Below are 17,683 nucleotides of genomic sequence, written 5' to 3'. Positions count from 1 at the left end.
AAGGGGCAGCAGGGCTCAGCAAGCTTGGAAAAGCAGACCCGTTCTTTGGAAACCAGGGCAGCTGCAGCACCACTTTTCAGCTGAGTAATGTGGGCCCATTTGTTCCAGCTGACATTAATGCTCCTGGTCATCCATCTCCAACTCTTTAAATTACCTTTTTATGGCTGAAATCTTTTTTCATAATTGATAAAAATCTTCTTTTTATATCCCACATTATTGGGGGGAAAACATGGAGGGTTTTAATATTTTTTTTAAATTGAAAGCCTGACAAGCACACAGGGAGATGCTAACAAAGGCGAAGAATATGGTGGGCCCACCCTCCTCATCTCCGGCATCTTGAGCTGTCAGGCCTAACAGCTTTGAGAACTCGCCCTCTGACAGAGGGATGGAATGAGACACACAGACACATAAAAAGATGGGTTATGGCAAGAAGCAATTGACAGAAGAGCTGAATTCAAACTGGCATCCCTTCTAGAACTCCCAGTTAGAAGGACAGGTGTTTACTGGGGAAGTAACTCTACAGAGCCATACACTAATCACATCCATTCTTCTTTAGTTCATCAAATGACATTTTCTAACAAGTTGCAAAGTTCTAAGTGGGCAGGTCTGGGGGATACTTTAAGGCCAGGGTGGCAATGTAGCCTTAATGTGGCAATGTACCCTGGCCTTAAAGTTGCCACGGGGCACAGCTGTGCCCAACAGGGGTCCTTGGGCACCACCAGGGCGGGAACCTGGAGTCCCCCTCTGCAACTCAACTGTCCCCACCCCGATTAGGGAGAATTTTGCTAGTCAGGTTCAGGGGCAGTTCTGCCCGTCAGCAACATGCATGAACATGATAAGAAGAAGTGGGATTGCCTCCCTCTGACCCTAACCGAGAGAACTTTAGTACTTCTGTTTGGGGACAAACAGAAATAGTCCTCTTGCCTTCATTCTCTCTTGAGGAAATGAAGCCAAGTGAGCCCTCCACCTGCCAGGCACCTCCTCCACTTCAAGCCCCAAGCAGGGCTTGAGGAGGAGGCAGCAGCCATAGTCGCTCAGTCAGAGCAACAGTCTCACTTTGCCTCTCTTAGCAAGGGACTCGTTTGTTTTTTGGCTGGCCACGGCTTAGCATGTTATCTGGATCTGGACTGTGCCAAGCCACAGTGGACTGCTGAAACTCCAAATCAAGCCATGGCTACTTGTGGTGATTTTTAAGCCATCTCAGGGTGGCTTATGAACCACCTGGAGGGAAGTAAGTGTGTGTGTGTGGGGGGGGGGGGGGTTCAGGCAGCATACTATGACACCATTCCCAAGTAGCTTTGCATGTTGTGTGATCCCAGTCAGTATTTACAGATCTCTACTGCAATACTCATCCCTACTGCAATCTTCCAGACCTTTCTTCCTAACCCCCATTTCACTCCAGATTTTACTCACCAGATCAAAAAATATATGTAATTAAAAATCAATTTAGTACTAGGAGTTTTTTTATCTCACTGAGTTACCAGTTCCTCAGCACCAGGGAAGTCTCTTATACCTGCTGGCTTAAGAACTTTACAAATGGATTACCTTTTCACCTCACTGTAAAGACAATCCTTTTGGAATAGACACAAAGAGGAAATGATGGTGAACATGATCACCAATGTTAAAAAAATGACTTCTCACCTAGGTAGGGCTTTAAACCTACAGGTCCCTTCTTACTGGCATTCCTTCAGGTGACAAATTGCCAATTTTAACCCCACCTGTGCCCTTCACAGATGCAATACCCGCTGACATGGCAATATGGGTCATTTTTAAGGTGCTAAATATCCTGCAACAGATACTCCAAGACAGGTAGTTTCTGTTCACTTTTGCAGAGGCATGTCCCCTATTTGAAAGATTATCCAGTCCAAGTCCAGCCTAAAGACAAGGAACCACCAGAAGGAAGAGTTCAGCTGCCCTTGAAGTCGCCCATTCAAAAGTTAGCACCTAGGCAGAAGGCCAAGCAATGCACGCAAGTTATCTGGTCCAAAGATATAATACAGAGAGGTACAACTGCAACCACCCACCGTGGTGTACTGGTTACGGGGCTGAACTGGGATCCATGAAGCTTACTAGCGACTGGGATAATCACGGGTTCTCTGTCACAGCTATCCCACAGAGTTGTTGTGAGGATAAAATGAAAAGGAGCAAAAACACCACACAGTCCACCTTCCAAGAGTAACAACAAGCAGTATGTAAATGCTATTTTTTTAAAATCACTCTCATGTCTAAGGGTCAACCTGTATGTTGTTCAGGGTGAATCTGTTTGAGGCTTTAATAACAGCATCCACTTGCCTTTTTCACAGAATGTTATGCGGGGGGGGGGGGGGGGACAACATCTCCTTCTCGTAGCCCTCCCATGTTTTCCCACTGTTTCTTCCATCCTTCTCCTTAGTGCAGAAAGTCCTTTATGACATAAAAGACAGAAGTGCTGCACAGACCTTTGGATCATTAGCACTAGGAGCCCTCTACCTGCAAGCAGCATTACACACCAATTTCTGAATGAGCACAGCTCCTCTGGCCCCACAAACTGCAATTCACTAAAGAAGGTGCAACTCACTTCGACACAGCTTTATTTTTAGTTTTTAGGAAAGCAACGGGGTGGCCCATCCAGAGCAGGGTGGCAGAGAGGGTGGGGCACCACCAGGTTCACACCCCTGTTCTCCATGCACTAGCAGTTTGTGGAATAATGGGGGACCCAAAAACTGTGCAGCTGCGCTGATGTGTAATTAAGCCCTTGAGAGTCCTAGCCCAGTTATAAAAGTGATTCAGTAACACCATGCTTTATGCACTGAAAGTCCTGGGCTCACAGAATCATAGAATAGTAAAGTTGGAAGGGGCCATGAAGGCCACCAGGGCCAATCCCCTGCTGTTTGCGGGAACACCCTGCTGCAGTCCTTAGCATCGCCAGTTTACAAGGGGCCTCCGGTGGCAGCAATGTGAAAGATGTCTCCCCGAGGGTGTGAGAAGCTCCTGCCAGTCACAGCTGGAGCCTTGATGGACCAGGAGTCTAATTCAATGTCACACAGCTTCATAAATTCTAATGTTATCTATCTGAAGCAACCAGCAGCTTGCACTGAACTATACCTGAGTATCCCGTCCAACAACAGGCTGTTTCTAGCAACAGGGAACTAAAGAACCATTATTAAAATTAATAATAAACCAAAGCTGGGGAGGGGGGGTATTTTACACCCAGGTCTCTGCAAGTCAAGTCTCCAACTTCTCTCTTACATAATCAAGTCTAGTTCAGGGTGGATTTAGCTGGCCATCTGCTGGCCATTATGCAGTAGAACTTGCAGGGCAGCCAGCTGGGAGATGGCCTTGCTCAGATTTGGGTAGGACAGTTAAGAAAAATGTGATAGCCTGGCTTCTTTTCACATCACCTCTTCTATCCTAGGGACTGTCCTGGGTGTTTAAGTTCCATAAAGAAAAGGAAATACACTATGGTTGAATTCATTAGAGAAACACACTAAATCCATTTTAGAAAAGTGATCGTTTTAGGATGATTGTTTCAGAGGTAGGCAACTTGTAACCCTACAAAAATTATGAGGAAACTGCAAGATGGGAAGGCTCTAATGTTGCAAAATGAAAGATGTTCTCACGTGCCTGAAAAAGGTGTTTTACTGGGCCCAGTCAGTTTTTCCAGGCACCCAAGGATATGTTTTCTGTTGTTTTGTGTCCCCCAAACAGTTTGGCCTGCAGCTCCCATCCAGCCCAGCTGCTATCCTCACTCAGCCATGAATCTGACTGGGTGAATTGGGCGAGTCACTGACTCATAGCCCAACTACCACACAGGCACATTGTAAGGATGAAATGAAAAGGAAGAGGATCATGTAATCTATTTTTGGTCTCTTTCAAGAAGAAAAAAGATGGGACAGAGATGTAATAATAACAGGTACTTGAAGCCACAAGAAGGACCATGCTAGATCAGATCAAGGGCCTTTCTAGTACAGCATCCTGTACCCCACAGGGACCAACTAAAGGACCCATGGGGAAGCCTACAACCATCCTACACTTTTCCTAACCGTATTCCCAAGCAACTGGTATACAGAGGCATGCTGCCTCTCACGTCTCTGGTAATATAAAGCCATCACAGCTCGCATCCATTGATAGCCAACTACCCTCTAGTTCTCTAATCCTCTTTTAAAGCCATTTAAGTTAGCATGGTAGCAGACTCCATCGTTTACCCATGTACTGTGAGAAGTACTTCCTTTTATCTGTCTTGAACATCCCACTATAGAGTTTTACTGGGTGACCCTGGGTTCTAGTATTGCCACATGCTATCATAAGTTTATGCACCTCTTTTATGTTCCTGTCCCTTGCTTGCTTTTTTCCTGAGCTAAATGGTCCCAAATGTCATAACCTTTCCACAGTGGAGAATAGCTCCAGCCCCTTGATCACCTGTGTTGCTATTTTCTGAACCTTTTCCAGCTCTAAAATATCTTTTTGTCATTGTTGTGCAACACTTCCAATTAAGCTAGTCAGATCAAAAGTCTTTTCATGCTGCACTTCTTTCCCCTTTCTTTCTCTACTGAGCTCATAGTAGTGAACAATGTTCTATCCTCTACCGTTTTACCCTTATAACAACTCTGTAAAGTAGGCTGGTCATGGTTGACTGGTGATTTGAACCTATGGCTCCCTGCTTTGAATCTGACACTCACTGGATCTCTGTAAGGGATTTTTGTATGCTGTGCATATATATTGGCCTGAATCATATGAATGTAGCAGGTCGGTAACTGAAATGAATAAAACAACATAAGCTGGAATTTATTTAACATATATTAAATACTTGCATTAGAATTTTCACATTTGCAAAATAACTACCGCCTGTACAAGAGATACTTCCTATCACAATTGGATTTATTCTCTATTCAAGTGCTAGAAAAGGTGATGAGTAGGAATTTAAATCCTCTGGCTATCTCAGAGGTAGATTTGCCAGCATGCCTGGATTTCACATTAGCCCATACTTTGATGAAATAAGGTGTAATGAAGAATTTATCACAGTACCTAGCAGATGTGTTTCATATTCTTTAAACCTCCTCTCAAAAGTCAGTCCACTGAGAACCTTGACAGCTCTGCCGCTCTTTGAAAAACGTCCACATTTCCAAGGGTCATGAGGCCTCAACAATATATTCTGAACAGGTTCTCTGTAAGGTTATCTGGGGACAACAACTCTCCACAAAAAAACGCTGCTGCTGTGAGAAAAGCCCTAAATCATGCTGCTTTTCCCTGCACTATCACCTATATAGACCTCATATCCACAGTTCAGCATCACAGCACACTGGCAGTCATGACCATTACTAGCAGTTGGCACAGTTATGCAGCTGCACATCTACGTAATTTTAGACCTGACCTTAACAATGTTACATGCCCCGTTTGTTTAGATGTCTTTCTTCAGTTGAGAAGCATACAACTACATTTCTCCTCCTCCAAACTGCCATTCCCTGTTTTAACAATTCTTCCTCCATTCCTCATATGTTCAAACAACATTCCTAATATGTTGGAACAATGATAACGAAACTGCATATTGAGCCTGATTTTTTAAAAATACTCATTTTATAAAACCTCACTGAAATCATCTTAACTCCTGGAATACGGTGGAGTTTGCTCCTGCTGCCCTCATCAGGTGGGTGGCCATTTGGGCCCTGACCATTGACCCCAAGTGACAGACTTAACTTGGCCACCATGCTGACCATGCATGAGTGAAAGGCCACTGAACTGACACAGTGGCCCAGTGTTACCCTAATCCTCTTTATTCTCTGGAGGACCTGTTAAATTTTTAATTTAAACAGTCCAACTAGAGTCTTTTGTTAAGCAAGGTGGCCCAAAAGAGATCCTGTCTTTTGTCTAGGACCCACTATAGGTCTCTACTACAATGCTTCCACAAGCCTGAACCCAGATCTATCTGAAGTAACAGAGCATTTCAGGGTGCCCTGAATGTTACAAAGTACTCTGCACATCCTTCTTCTGAGAGGCTTCCTCCATTAACTCCACAGTTCACCATCTGTTCTGTGGAACAGAAGGAAACCCTGTGTGTTGGTAGAATAGAGTTACTATTACCATCATTTTAACATTTTTATTAGATGTCCTCATTTGCACAGATATTTTAAGGCACAGAGGCATCTAGGTGATCCTGCATGATATACCAGATGACATTTCAACATTTAGCCCAGGTGCGGCAACTTGTAGATCTCCAAACATTTCAGTCCAGAACTCCCAGCAGCCCTAACCAGCATAGCCAATGGTTAAGTATTATAGGAGCTGCAGGACAAAGCAAGTGCAGGGCCACAAGCTGCCCACTCCTGCTTCAATCCTCTTCAGAACCCTCAGGCAGGGAGGGAGGCAGGGAGGGAGGCAGGGAGGGGGAAGACGTGTGCTAGGTCCACCCCTTCTGTCCCGTCACTGTACTTTTCCTGCTTGCTTTGACATTCCAGGAAGACAAATGTCTGTTTAAGGCAGGGGTCTCAAACTCAACTTACCTGGGGGCCGCTGGAAGTAGAGTCTGGGTGAGGCTGGGCCGCATCAAGCGGTGGTGGTGGGCCGCTCATCCCACGGCCGGCCCAGGCGCCGCCGGCGCTTTGAAGGCCGCAGGGCCCCTCCCCCGTGCCCCGCCTGTCCCGGCAATTGGCCCGCGGGCCGCAAGTTGGAGACCCCTGGTTTAAGGAGTCTTCCTAGATGATTCACCACTTCCAGAGGTCTAAATCATTCAGGAGAAGTCTCCTTTCTGCAGATGTTCACCTTCATAACACATGGGAGGTGAGGAAACTAGCAACAGGAACACATGGACACTGCACAACCAATGGGCTCATCCCCACTTTCCCAGCCACACCCTTGTAATGGTGGGTGGAAATACCTTCCGCCAGCAGCCAGGTCCCATTTGTTGCTAATGAATCAGCCCCTAGGCCAGGACTGCTAGGGACTGAATCACGTTGTGTTAGCTCTGCTTCGCATTTTGATCTCATATCTAAGCCAGATTCTCTCTGATCAAAATTAATCAAAATTTAGATGCTTTAGATACCTTTTATATTGGAAATGCAAACGATCACCCTCCATTAAGAAATAGTATAGCAATATAATTTCCACTGTACTGAAAATTATGTTAAAGCCTTAACTCATATGAGTCGATATGAATGGACCTTTTGTCTTTTTCTGAATTTCCGAAGGCAAATAGTCTTCAAAGGCTTTTTGTAAACAACCTCTTAAATTAAACTGCATATTGAGTATGGCTGATGCTTATTTACCTAAGAACAAATAACCAGCTATTTGGGACACAGCGTATTTTATATGTTGCTGTTAAATGTGTGTCACACACATGATCTGTGTCAAATGTAAACAACACTTTGCCTCCCCCCACAATTTGCCTTCCCAGTTTCCATGTTTAATTGCATAAGTGTTTTTCACTTTTGGAAATGTATTATCAATGTAAATGTACTGTAAAACAAAGGAAAAACAAAAGAAAGCTTAAACAATCTGGACACCAATTTTTACAGCAGGTTAAAGCAACAACAAAAGGAGGAATGGACCGGTCACTGCTTATGGCTTCTTTGACCTCTTACAAGATCAATTATATTCTCCATAGCAATTTTCATTGCTATTTTGGGCACCAGGCTTCTGTACTGGCTTCTCAGAACAGCAGGAGAATAAGTATTTAAACATCCTTGGTTCTGGATGGCCAGATGTCCTTAATTCCAGATCATTGCAGATCTACAAAACATAATCAGTGTCCTTTATTTCTGACACCACAGAGACAAAGCCTAGTTCACACATTCAAAACAAACAAACAAAACCTGGTTTATTATTAATGCAGCAGCATGCTGGTTAACCCATGGGCAATCTGCTCGAACAGATTTTCCCTGCTCGAACATGCTCTGACACGTGGTCGTGCTGTGGGGAAGATGGCCATGATTGTGTTCATGTGGGGAAGATGGCTGCGATTGTGTTCGTCACCCAATGTGGAGTTTGCAAACAAAAGCAAAATTGCTGAACTTTCTGTTCACAAACCGAATTGTTCGTGAACAGAAGTGTTCATGAACCGAGGTATTACTGTATTAATTTTACAGAATTAGTATTAAAATAACTGTGCACACACATTGAATTCATTCCAGCAGAAACTGAACCAGCTTCCACCAAAGAAACACCTTGAAATCTATTGGATAGTGTAGGCATTTGCTTGCACACCTCTTGCAGGTCTAGAGGAATGTTTGAATTTCTATGTTCACCCAAGTTCCACTGAACTGGCTGGAAACATCTTTAGGTGAGAGTTGGGATGCAGATCCTTACCTGGAACCAATGCTTGCTGCTTCTGAATAGCTGCCCTAGCCTAGAACTGAATTAAGGTTAGGGAAGTCTGAGCCAAGAGGATGTTAAGTCCACTTGAGACTTGGGATTACCAACCAGCATCCCCTCCACCTTGTCTAGTGTCAGGCCTGGTAGCTCTAAGCAGTTTCAAACAGGTATTACAAGCAGTGCTGAGGAAATCAAGCCTTGGGAGATTTCATGCAACAGGACTGATATATTCTGCCAAATGAAAAAAGAGAGCAAAGCTACATACAAGAGCAGTTTTCTTCTAGTCAAGGAATACAACAGACACCCTTGCCAAATATTCTGTGTTTATCATAGCAAAGCCCACATAGAGGTCCTAAACTTTATCTACTTCTGCCATGTTCTCACCCAAGTTATTTTTCTTTTAATCTCACTCATTGCCTTTTGGGAAATTGAATTTTTGTGACTGGCCATGCCTACCGTGGCAGCACTTCAAAAAATGGCCAAGCCCCCTTGGCAGCCACCCAAGACATCCTCTCAAAATTGCGACTGTGTCCACTCATTCAAAAGGTTGGGGACACCTTCCCAAGGATTCAACGGGAAGGATGGATTCCTCATTTCAGACTCCAGAAAGCTGTCTAAGCCCATATCTATCATAACCTGTCCCCTACCTGCCTTCATTCTTTTGGTCTGTTTCTTCTTTTCTTTCTCGTTTTTCCCCTCTCTCTCTTGTCATTTTCTCAGTCTCTTTAAAATTAATATCAACCTGGCACTGACCATGTGGTGAAGCAATGCTAAAAGGAAAGACTGTGGCTGAGAGGGGATTCGAGCTGCCTCGCTGGGAACCAATGAGGCATGGAAGGCTCTGTCTAGCTCCTAGAATGCAGAAAGAAACCAGGGAAGATCAGTGGCAGCTGGAAACATATTCAAAAGAGGAGAAAGGCTTCTGATGTAGAAGCCAAATTCGAAGCTACACAGGCAGAGCTAGAAATGACTGAATTCCATATTTTAATACATTGCTTTCTTACATTTCACTAGTTACAAAGAGCTTTGGTTGAGGAAGGCACAATTTAGAGGTGGGCATGAATAATACTGAGAAAGGCTTAATTTTTTTCCCAAAAGCTCACTGGTATATAGATTCATAGAGGAGTGATGGACAAAGCAGTCTATTTCAGATCCATGTCAGTTTCACATTAATACATCCATTCTATTCAATTTCTACCTCAGCCTATTTTATTTAAATGCACAAACCTAACTTCATATACGACTTTCCCAGCCAACACATTTTGTACACATTTTCCTAATATATGCATTTTGTTTTGCCATTTTTAGGTGAGAATGGCATCACAAAATTCAGAGAAATGTACCGTCTGAAAGATAACCATGCATTGGTTGCATATTAGTGTGAGAAGTACAGGTCAGGCTGTCTGGATTAAACAAGACCAAGGGCAATTCTTCCTCATCCCAGCCAGAGTATTTTCAGTTTCTGGGTCCAACCCTGAAACATGAATAATATACAAAAGTATCCCCTGCTGTTCTGTGGAAACACAACCAAATATTGTGTGCTCCTAAGAATCGGGCAAAGAGCTTGCAGGCACAGGGTCCCTGCAATGCTAGCTATAGAGGGTCCCTAACGCAGCACCCTCAGTCACTCTGGGACATGTGGGGACCTCTGGTGGTGCCAACAAACTCTCCACTCCTTCCCATGGAAAAGACATATTTAATTCAAGCTTTGAACAATGCTAGGACAATCTTCTTTCTGTCCCTTCTATCCCTTTGTCTTACTATTCCCCCTTCTCCCCCAGCTTATAGAATTGCTATTTCTCTATTCTCACCTTAGTTCAGTTTCCCCTCCTCTTCTAGTTCTTCTCTTTCCTCAGCCTGTTCGCCCTCCTGTTTGCTGCTCCCTCCCAGCCTGTACCTTCACTGTGCCTCTCACCACCTCTTTATTGTGCTGCTTCTCCACCCTCCTAACGTCTAGACTTTGCTGTAGTGGTTGATGGGGTTGGGAGCAACGAGAGTATAGCCTCTAGCACCAAAAATGTCAGTCTATTGTAACCTAAAGCTCTTACTACTAATAACTAAACCTTAAGAAAATAATTTCAGCATTTCAGAACTGGGGGGAAACTGCACAAAAGCTGAGAAAGCCACAAACAGTAATTGGAAGAAAGAGGATGTGACTTGTTGGAGAACTCTGGTGGGCACTTTTGCAACCACAGAATAACTGTGGCTGTAGACCTGAGGTTCCTCACTGCTTATTTAAAGGGAATCTCTGACCTCTTGGAAAATACAAAGGGTAGCAAGAGGCCTTCAGGTAATCAGTGTGTTGGTGGAACTGCAACAAGGGTGTAGAACCTCAGGACTGGGGGCCAAATCTGGTGCTCTGTGGCTCCCAAATTCTGTGCCCCTGCTTTATATAATGCACAAAGAGCCCTCTATCACAAACACATAGCTCCAGATATACCTGAAGATGTTCCCATTCTGATGCACAGCCTGCAATTGAACCTTGTATCCCACAGTTGAGACTGGTGGCTCCCATATCAGGTGGGTGTTGCATCCAGTCCCAGTTTCAGTATGAAGTTTAAAAGAACTGTCCAAGGATCTGGACCTATTTTAAGGATGTAGTTCAGTTCCATGGATAGCTCCACACCATTGACACTGGCACTTGGCCTTGCATACAAAAAAGGCTCATTCTGTCTTCTCTACCCCACTACGGACCTCTGCCCCAATCTTTCCTCCATATCCCATATACACACTGCATCACCTGCCTATTGTGATACATCACTAAGACTTGATGTATGGCTGGAAATGAAGATGGAGAAGTAACAGTGGAATCTGACTCCCAGCTATGAAGATTTAATTGTGACATTGTTTCTTGGCTACCGCATGGCTTCAGTCTGAAAGGCAGAAACAATTTATGTTGTTATTATAGGGATTTATTTATTCTTCATCTGGGGTTAATTAGAGGGCTTGCAAATGTAAAAGGCTGGCAAGTGCATGCTTGGAAATTGCACAGTGCAGCTAGAAGCAGCATGGACTGGTGACACGTAGCTTTCTGCCAACTTTAAATTTGCTGCTGATTTTAGCAAGACCAGGTAGTACTACTGAAGGAGAGCTCCACAGCTCCGCTGCACGCTAGACCTACCCTTGCTCTCAGCAAATCTTCAACAACATCAGCAATCTTGGTCTTCTTTGCTGACCAATGGGTTGCTGAACATGGCTTGGAGGAAAAAGACATTTGGTTGGAGTTACCTGGCAGCACAAAGCAGCTATCAGATGCAGAAGGTACAGATGCAAACTAGCAGAGACAGGCTCTGAATGAGTAAGGAGAACTCTGAAAGGATATTGCTCTGACAAGGATAGGAACTCAACTGGCCAAGGCCTTGTTGTTAGTTGCAAAGTCGCGTCCGACCCATGGCGACCCCATGGACAACATTCCTTCAGGCCATCCTGTCCTCCACCATCCCCCGGAGTCCACTTAAGCTCAAGCCGACTGCTTCAGTGACTCCATCTAGCCACCTCATTCTCTGCCGTCCCCTTCTTCTTTTGCCATCTATTGTTCCCAGCATTAGGCTCTTCTCCAGGGAGTCCTTCCTTCTCATTAGGTGGCCAAAGTATTTGAGTTTCATCTTCAGGATCTGGCCTTCTAAAGAGCAGTCAGGGTTGATCTCCTCTAGGACTGACTGATTTGATCTCCTTGCAGTCCAAGGGACTCGCAGGAGTCTTCTCCAGCACCATAATTCAAAGGCCTCAATTCTTTGGCGCTCAGCCCTTCTTATGGTCCAACTTTCACAGCTGTACATTGCAACTGGGGAAACCATAGCCTTGACTATACGCACTTTTGTTAGCAGCGTGATGTCTCTGCTTTTTAGTATGCTGTCTAGATCTGCCATAGCATTCCTCCCAAGGAGCAAGCGTCTTTTAATTTCTTGGTTGCAGTCACCATCTGCGGTGAGGGACTAAGCATTTAAAGCAGGAGTGTGGAACCTCTTTCAACCCAAGGGCCAAATTCCATTTAAAAACCTTTGGGGCCATGTTCCAGTGATGACAAGGGCCAAATCTACAGAAAGAAACAATGAACAGCATGTTTCAATTTACCTCTCTCACAACAGCCCATAACTAAGCCTGAGAAGAAACATTTTAGTTCTTTAAAATAGAGAAACAAATGGCACAGAATCTGGGAACCCACCAAACAACTGGTACTTGGGGGAAAGGGGGGTTGTGGCCTTTCCCTGAAAGGCCAGAATTCATCCCTGGCTCTTGGGTTTCCTATCCCTTATTAAAAGGGAGATTCTGACTTCTGGAAGCTTACAGAGGAATAAATACACAGGTTGGCTTTGGTGTTCCATTCATGCTGGTGCCAAAATAACTTCAACTGTAAACAAGAGGGAGAGTCTGGAAGATTCAGGGGAACCTGAATCAAAAGTGTTGTGGCACAGGTGGGCAGCATACAAAGGTTTTAAATATATAAATAAATAAACCCCAAGATTTGCAAAATTAGATATAATTTGCTTACAAGAAACACATATTAAGAAACAACATAGTAAGCTTTTGGAATGTTTAAAGCTTGGAAAGCTATTTATATCTTCTGCTTCTCAAAACATTTGCAAAAAAATGTATACATTCATTTTAAAAAGAAGGCAACAAAGAAAAACTAAAGCACAAGGAACTTCAAACTGTGCATGTGTGCACTCACATTGTGTTCAGGAGAAGGGAGAAGGAGCCCATTGCTCAGTAAGTAAGTAAGTAAGTCATTGCTCAGTTAAGTCATCCATCCCCTCTCCTCTTTTATTTATTTATTTTTCGATTTATATCCTGCCTTTTTCCTACAAAGGGCTCAAGGCAGCTAACATCATTCTCCTCCTCCATCTTATCCCCACAACAACAACCCTGTGAGGTAGGTTGGGCTGAGAGTCTGTGACTGGCCCAGAGTCACCCAGTTGGCTCCATGGCTGAGCGGGGACTAGAACCCAGATCGTCTGAGTCCCAGTCCCATGCTCTTAACCACTACACCACACTGGCTCTCTGCACAATACCCCCTTCCAATCTCTACTTTTTTAGGTGAGACAACCCAGCACTGAGGAGGGACACCAGAGAGCTCCCAAAGGCACAAGTAGGTCAGTTGTCAGCTGCCCTGATTTACTACAGGTAGTTCCCAGTTTAAGAATGAGTTCCATGCCTGAGAATGTCAAATTTGTATCTAAGTCGGATCACATAAGTAAGCCAAATGTTTTTCTTAGTATATGTATAAATTTTAGTTTTCTGTGCTGTTAAGAAAGACTTTCATAATCACTAAAACTTCTTAAATGTAATATAGTATTGTAATTATGATAATAGTTGTTATTGTTAGTTGTGAAGTCGCGACCGACCCATCATAACCCCAAGGACAGCATTCCTCCAAATTCCTCGTCCATGATAATAATACAATAATACTAAAGTAACTACAGGTACTGAAGAACAAGAGGGAGAATCTGTATTTATGTGTATAGGTATACAGTTTTGTAAAAACCAAATAAAAGAAACAGTTCTTAAAACAGTCTAGAGCAGTGATGATGAACCTTTTGGAGACGAAGTGCCCAAACTGCAAACCAAAACCCAGTTATTTATTGCAAAGTGCCAACATGACAATAAAACCTAAAAACTGAGGTTTAAGTTTAGAAAAAACACCTCACAAACAGTCAAAACATATCATTGGCAGAGCACTGACTGGCCATGCGAAAGCTCGGATGAGTCATGGCTCATGAGTCGTGGCTCATGATGTCATCGCCTGGCACTGCGACTCCTTTCTGATCATGCGCGTGGACCCTATGTGAACTGTTATCCAATGACTGGCTGCTGGGGTAACTTGGCTCACATGCCGATACAAAGGGCTCTGCGTGCCCACTCTGGCATGCGTGCCATAGGTTCACCACCACTGGCCCAACCCTACCCTGGTGCACCCCCCTAAACCAAATATGTGGGTAAAATAGGACTGCAAGTGGCAGTATTGAAAAAGTCATCCTTCTGTAGCATTTTCTGCACAGCTCATCATTTCTGACCATTTTAAACACATTCCAACCTTCAACATCATGCCAGGACATCATGTTTTTGTAACTCTAACTCTAACCTGGTGCACACCCCTACCCATAAGATAGGGGTAAAGTTTCATTGAAAAGAGGGCGATTTTGAGAAAGCCTTCCTTGAGTGGCTTTTTCTGCACAGCTCATCATTTCTCCCCATTCTAAACACATTCCAACCATCTAAATCATGCCAGGACACCTTGTTTTTGAAACCCTAACCCTACCCTGGTGCATATCCCTAACCCTAATATAGGGGTAGAATACCATTGAAAATGATGCATTCTTGGAAAAGCTTTCCTTGAGTAGATTTTCTGCACAGTTCAACATTTCTATCCATTCTAAACACATTACAACCATCAAAATCATGCCAGAACACCTCGTTTTTCTAACCCTAACCCAGTGAGAGAGACCGTGTGCCCAAACCGCAACCCAAAACCCACTTATTTATCGCAAAGTCCCAACACTGCAATAAAACCTGAAAACTGAGGTTTCAGTTTAGAAAAAACAACTCACAGCCAGTCCAAGCAAATATATAGGTATATATATCCTTGGCAATGCACTGACCGGCCATGCGAAAGCTCAGACATCATCGCCTGGCACCACTACTCCTTTCCAAGCATGCGCATTGTGCCTGTGTATGCTTTTATCCAATACTCAGCTGCTGGGGCGAAGCTGGGGTGACTTTGCTTGCGTGCCGATAGAGAGGGCTCTGCCTGTCCGCTTTGGCACATGTGCCATAGGTTTGCCACCACTGGTCTGGAGCATGGGTCCTCAAACTACAGCTCACAGGCCGGATTTGGCTCCCATGCCCATCTATCCAGCCCGCCTCAGAGGTTTTGTACCCCCTGCACCTGTGTCCACGCCTGTCATCACGAGGCAGTGGCTTGCTTGCTCGCTTGGAGATCATATTGGGCCCGCTTGGAGATCTCCGAGTGAGCAAGCCGCCACCACGCTGCACACACCCACCTGCCACCGCCTCGCTGCACGCGTGCCCATCACTGCCTCACCGGACCACTCCCACCGCCACCACCTTTCAACTGGCCCCTAACTGAAAAAGTTTGAGGACCCCTGGTCTAGAGCATTCTTGAGGTAACATTAAGCGTAACATTAACTGATGCTGCTGATGATGAAGATGGTGCCGGAGAGTCAGGGTTTGATTGTGCTCCTGGAGGGGGTTTACCCCTGGGGTCCAATTGCCATGGAACAGAAAGCCATGAACACTGCATCTTTAGGGAACTACATGGCCACTGAGAGAGGCATTGCCAAACATGTCACATATTTCCCTAAAGATAGCCATGATTATCTCTAACAAAAAAGCCATGAATATCTCTAGCGAATCTCTATTTCTAGCAAAAAGCCATTACTGTCTCTAGAGAACTATTCATATAGGACTTATGGCAGTCCACATGTTTGTAAATATAGGTTGTTCATAACTTCGCTTTCATGATCCAGGGACTACCTGTATTTCAAAAGTCTCAAGCAGGGAGACTTTCCTGCCCCAGGAGCCTTCCGGCCCCATAGAAGCCACATTTTGTTGAAAGAGCCCTCTTCTTATTACTTGGTCATTCTTCAACAGGATGTCCAGGTTCCTCCAAATCCTTCAGACAACATATATTAGGAACAGGAGGTTCCTGGATACTGCTCTCCTACACTTATGGCTGTCATGGATCTGAACTGCTCACCTGTGGACTTCCAAACAGAACATTTGTACTCCCCATCGCTCTACAAAAAGAGAGCTTAACAACCCGTTTTTTCAATCAGCTTTGACAGGCCTACAGGCAGCTATATCCTAATTATGTAGAAGGACTTCTATGATTTGCTAGATCAGATCTATATTCTCTCTGGCATTTTACTGCAATGCAGCCTGCCAGATTGTGTTGCATATCCTGGCTGATGCCAACTAACCTTCTGAGTCTCTCACTGACCCCTCTCTAAGCCTCTGTATTTTATCCTACATACTTATCCATCCTGTATGCATTTTCAACAAACTCCTCAGCTCATGAACTCTGCTCAACCCTTGGCTTCACTGGGGATGTGCAGCTGCTGAGCCTGATGCCAATCAGATGAATATCCTAGATGTAACTTGTCAACAAAAAGCAACCTGAAACTGGCATCAAACTTGCCCATTGATTATACTCCTCCCAGGTCTTTCCTTTTTGTTGTTGCTGCTGCTGCTGTTGTTGCTGTTCCACTTATGCCACTCATGGCTATTCTGTAGTCCATGTTCAGTCCTGGCCCCCATATTAACTAACTGGACATTTGCAATAAGCTACAGGTCATGAATAGCTTTGTGCAGTATATACTGTCTGTCTCTAATGATTAATAATGAAAAAACAGTATTATCTTAATGAGATATGCATCCCATGAGCTATTCCCTGTATCAGGTGCTAAGGAAAGCAAATCTAACATATATAAAATGGTGCAAGTTTACAGCAGGGGCAGATTCACCTCATCACTAGTATTATCCAGCATATTATTACTGGTATTATCTAAAGTATTATTACTGGTATTATCCAACATATTATCTGTGACAGTCACTTAACAACACTGAACACGGCACACAGCAATCAAAAGAGCAATAGAATAAGAAGTTCTATTTTTGCTGTGACAAAATAGTCCAGTTTGAGCACTGCAAGAAGGCAATATTTCTGCAAAAGGAACACCACCTGGAAGAAGGATGCCTGCATTCTGCACAACAAATGTACAACAAATGTGCACATTACAGTGCATTTATTAGAAGGGACCACCAAGAAAGCCCCTCTGTCCATGCAAAGCATTGCTCTACTACCCAGAATACACATATTGCTCTTGCTTAACTAGAAAGTTAAGCAACATGCTTGTTGTCTCACATACCCCTTTCCCCAGGTCCTCCCGGATCACTTGTTCAATCTCCTGCCTGCTGCTCTGGGGAGCTTGGCTGTGTAGCACCTTAAGTGTATGGGTGTATTCCTCAGGCAAGAGATAGTCAAGAGCCCCCAGGTGCTGTCCCACTTTGATGAAGGTGCCTCGATTGGCACAGCACAAGTCTCGGAGCCGTTCTGCAGAACGCAGGTGAACCTGGAAAGAGATGAAGAGAAACACTCTGAAAGTTTGCATGAATTTCTTGTCCAAGCCATGTGCTGTATGTTTCTGTCTCTTTTTTCCCACATCTCCAGATGTAAATGTGAAGCTGTTTTGCTTTCATTGTTGTTCAGAAATATCACCACCAGGACCACTAAATTTACCATTAGAGAAGACAGCCTCTTTGGAAGAGTCAAGTATCTTTTCCGCCCAGCACACCCCGCATTGTTGGCTGCAATTTGCAATGCCTGCATTGCTTCTATCAGCCCTTGCAGACAGACTGGGGACTCTTATGGGCTAGCACT

At 44.3% G+C, this 17,683-nt stretch overlaps 1 protein-coding gene across 2 annotated transcripts in view; it reads right to left on the bottom strand.

Moving 5' to 3' along the window:
• ADCK1 (aarF domain containing kinase 1) overlaps positions 1 to 17,683 on the bottom strand; it is a 146,157-nt gene that overhangs the window by 64,710 nt on the left and 63,764 nt on the right. For both annotated transcript variants that reach the window (XM_044436974.1, XM_044436975.1), the window contains exon 4: positions 17,172 to 17,375. In XM_044436974.1, the coding sequence (XP_044292909.1) occupies positions 17,172 to 17,375 (204 nt within the window). The remainder of the gene's footprint in view (positions 1 to 17,171; positions 17,376 to 17,683) is intronic.

This window comes from Varanus komodoensis, unplaced genomic scaffold (assembly GCF_004798865.1).
Source record: "Varanus komodoensis strain SLA01 unplaced genomic scaffold, ASM479886v1 scaffold3, whole genome shotgun sequence".
NCBI classification, from domain to species: Eukaryota; Metazoa; Chordata; class Lepidosauria; order Squamata; family Varanidae; genus Varanus; species Varanus komodoensis.
This window is presented reverse-complemented; position numbering and strand designations above follow the sequence as displayed.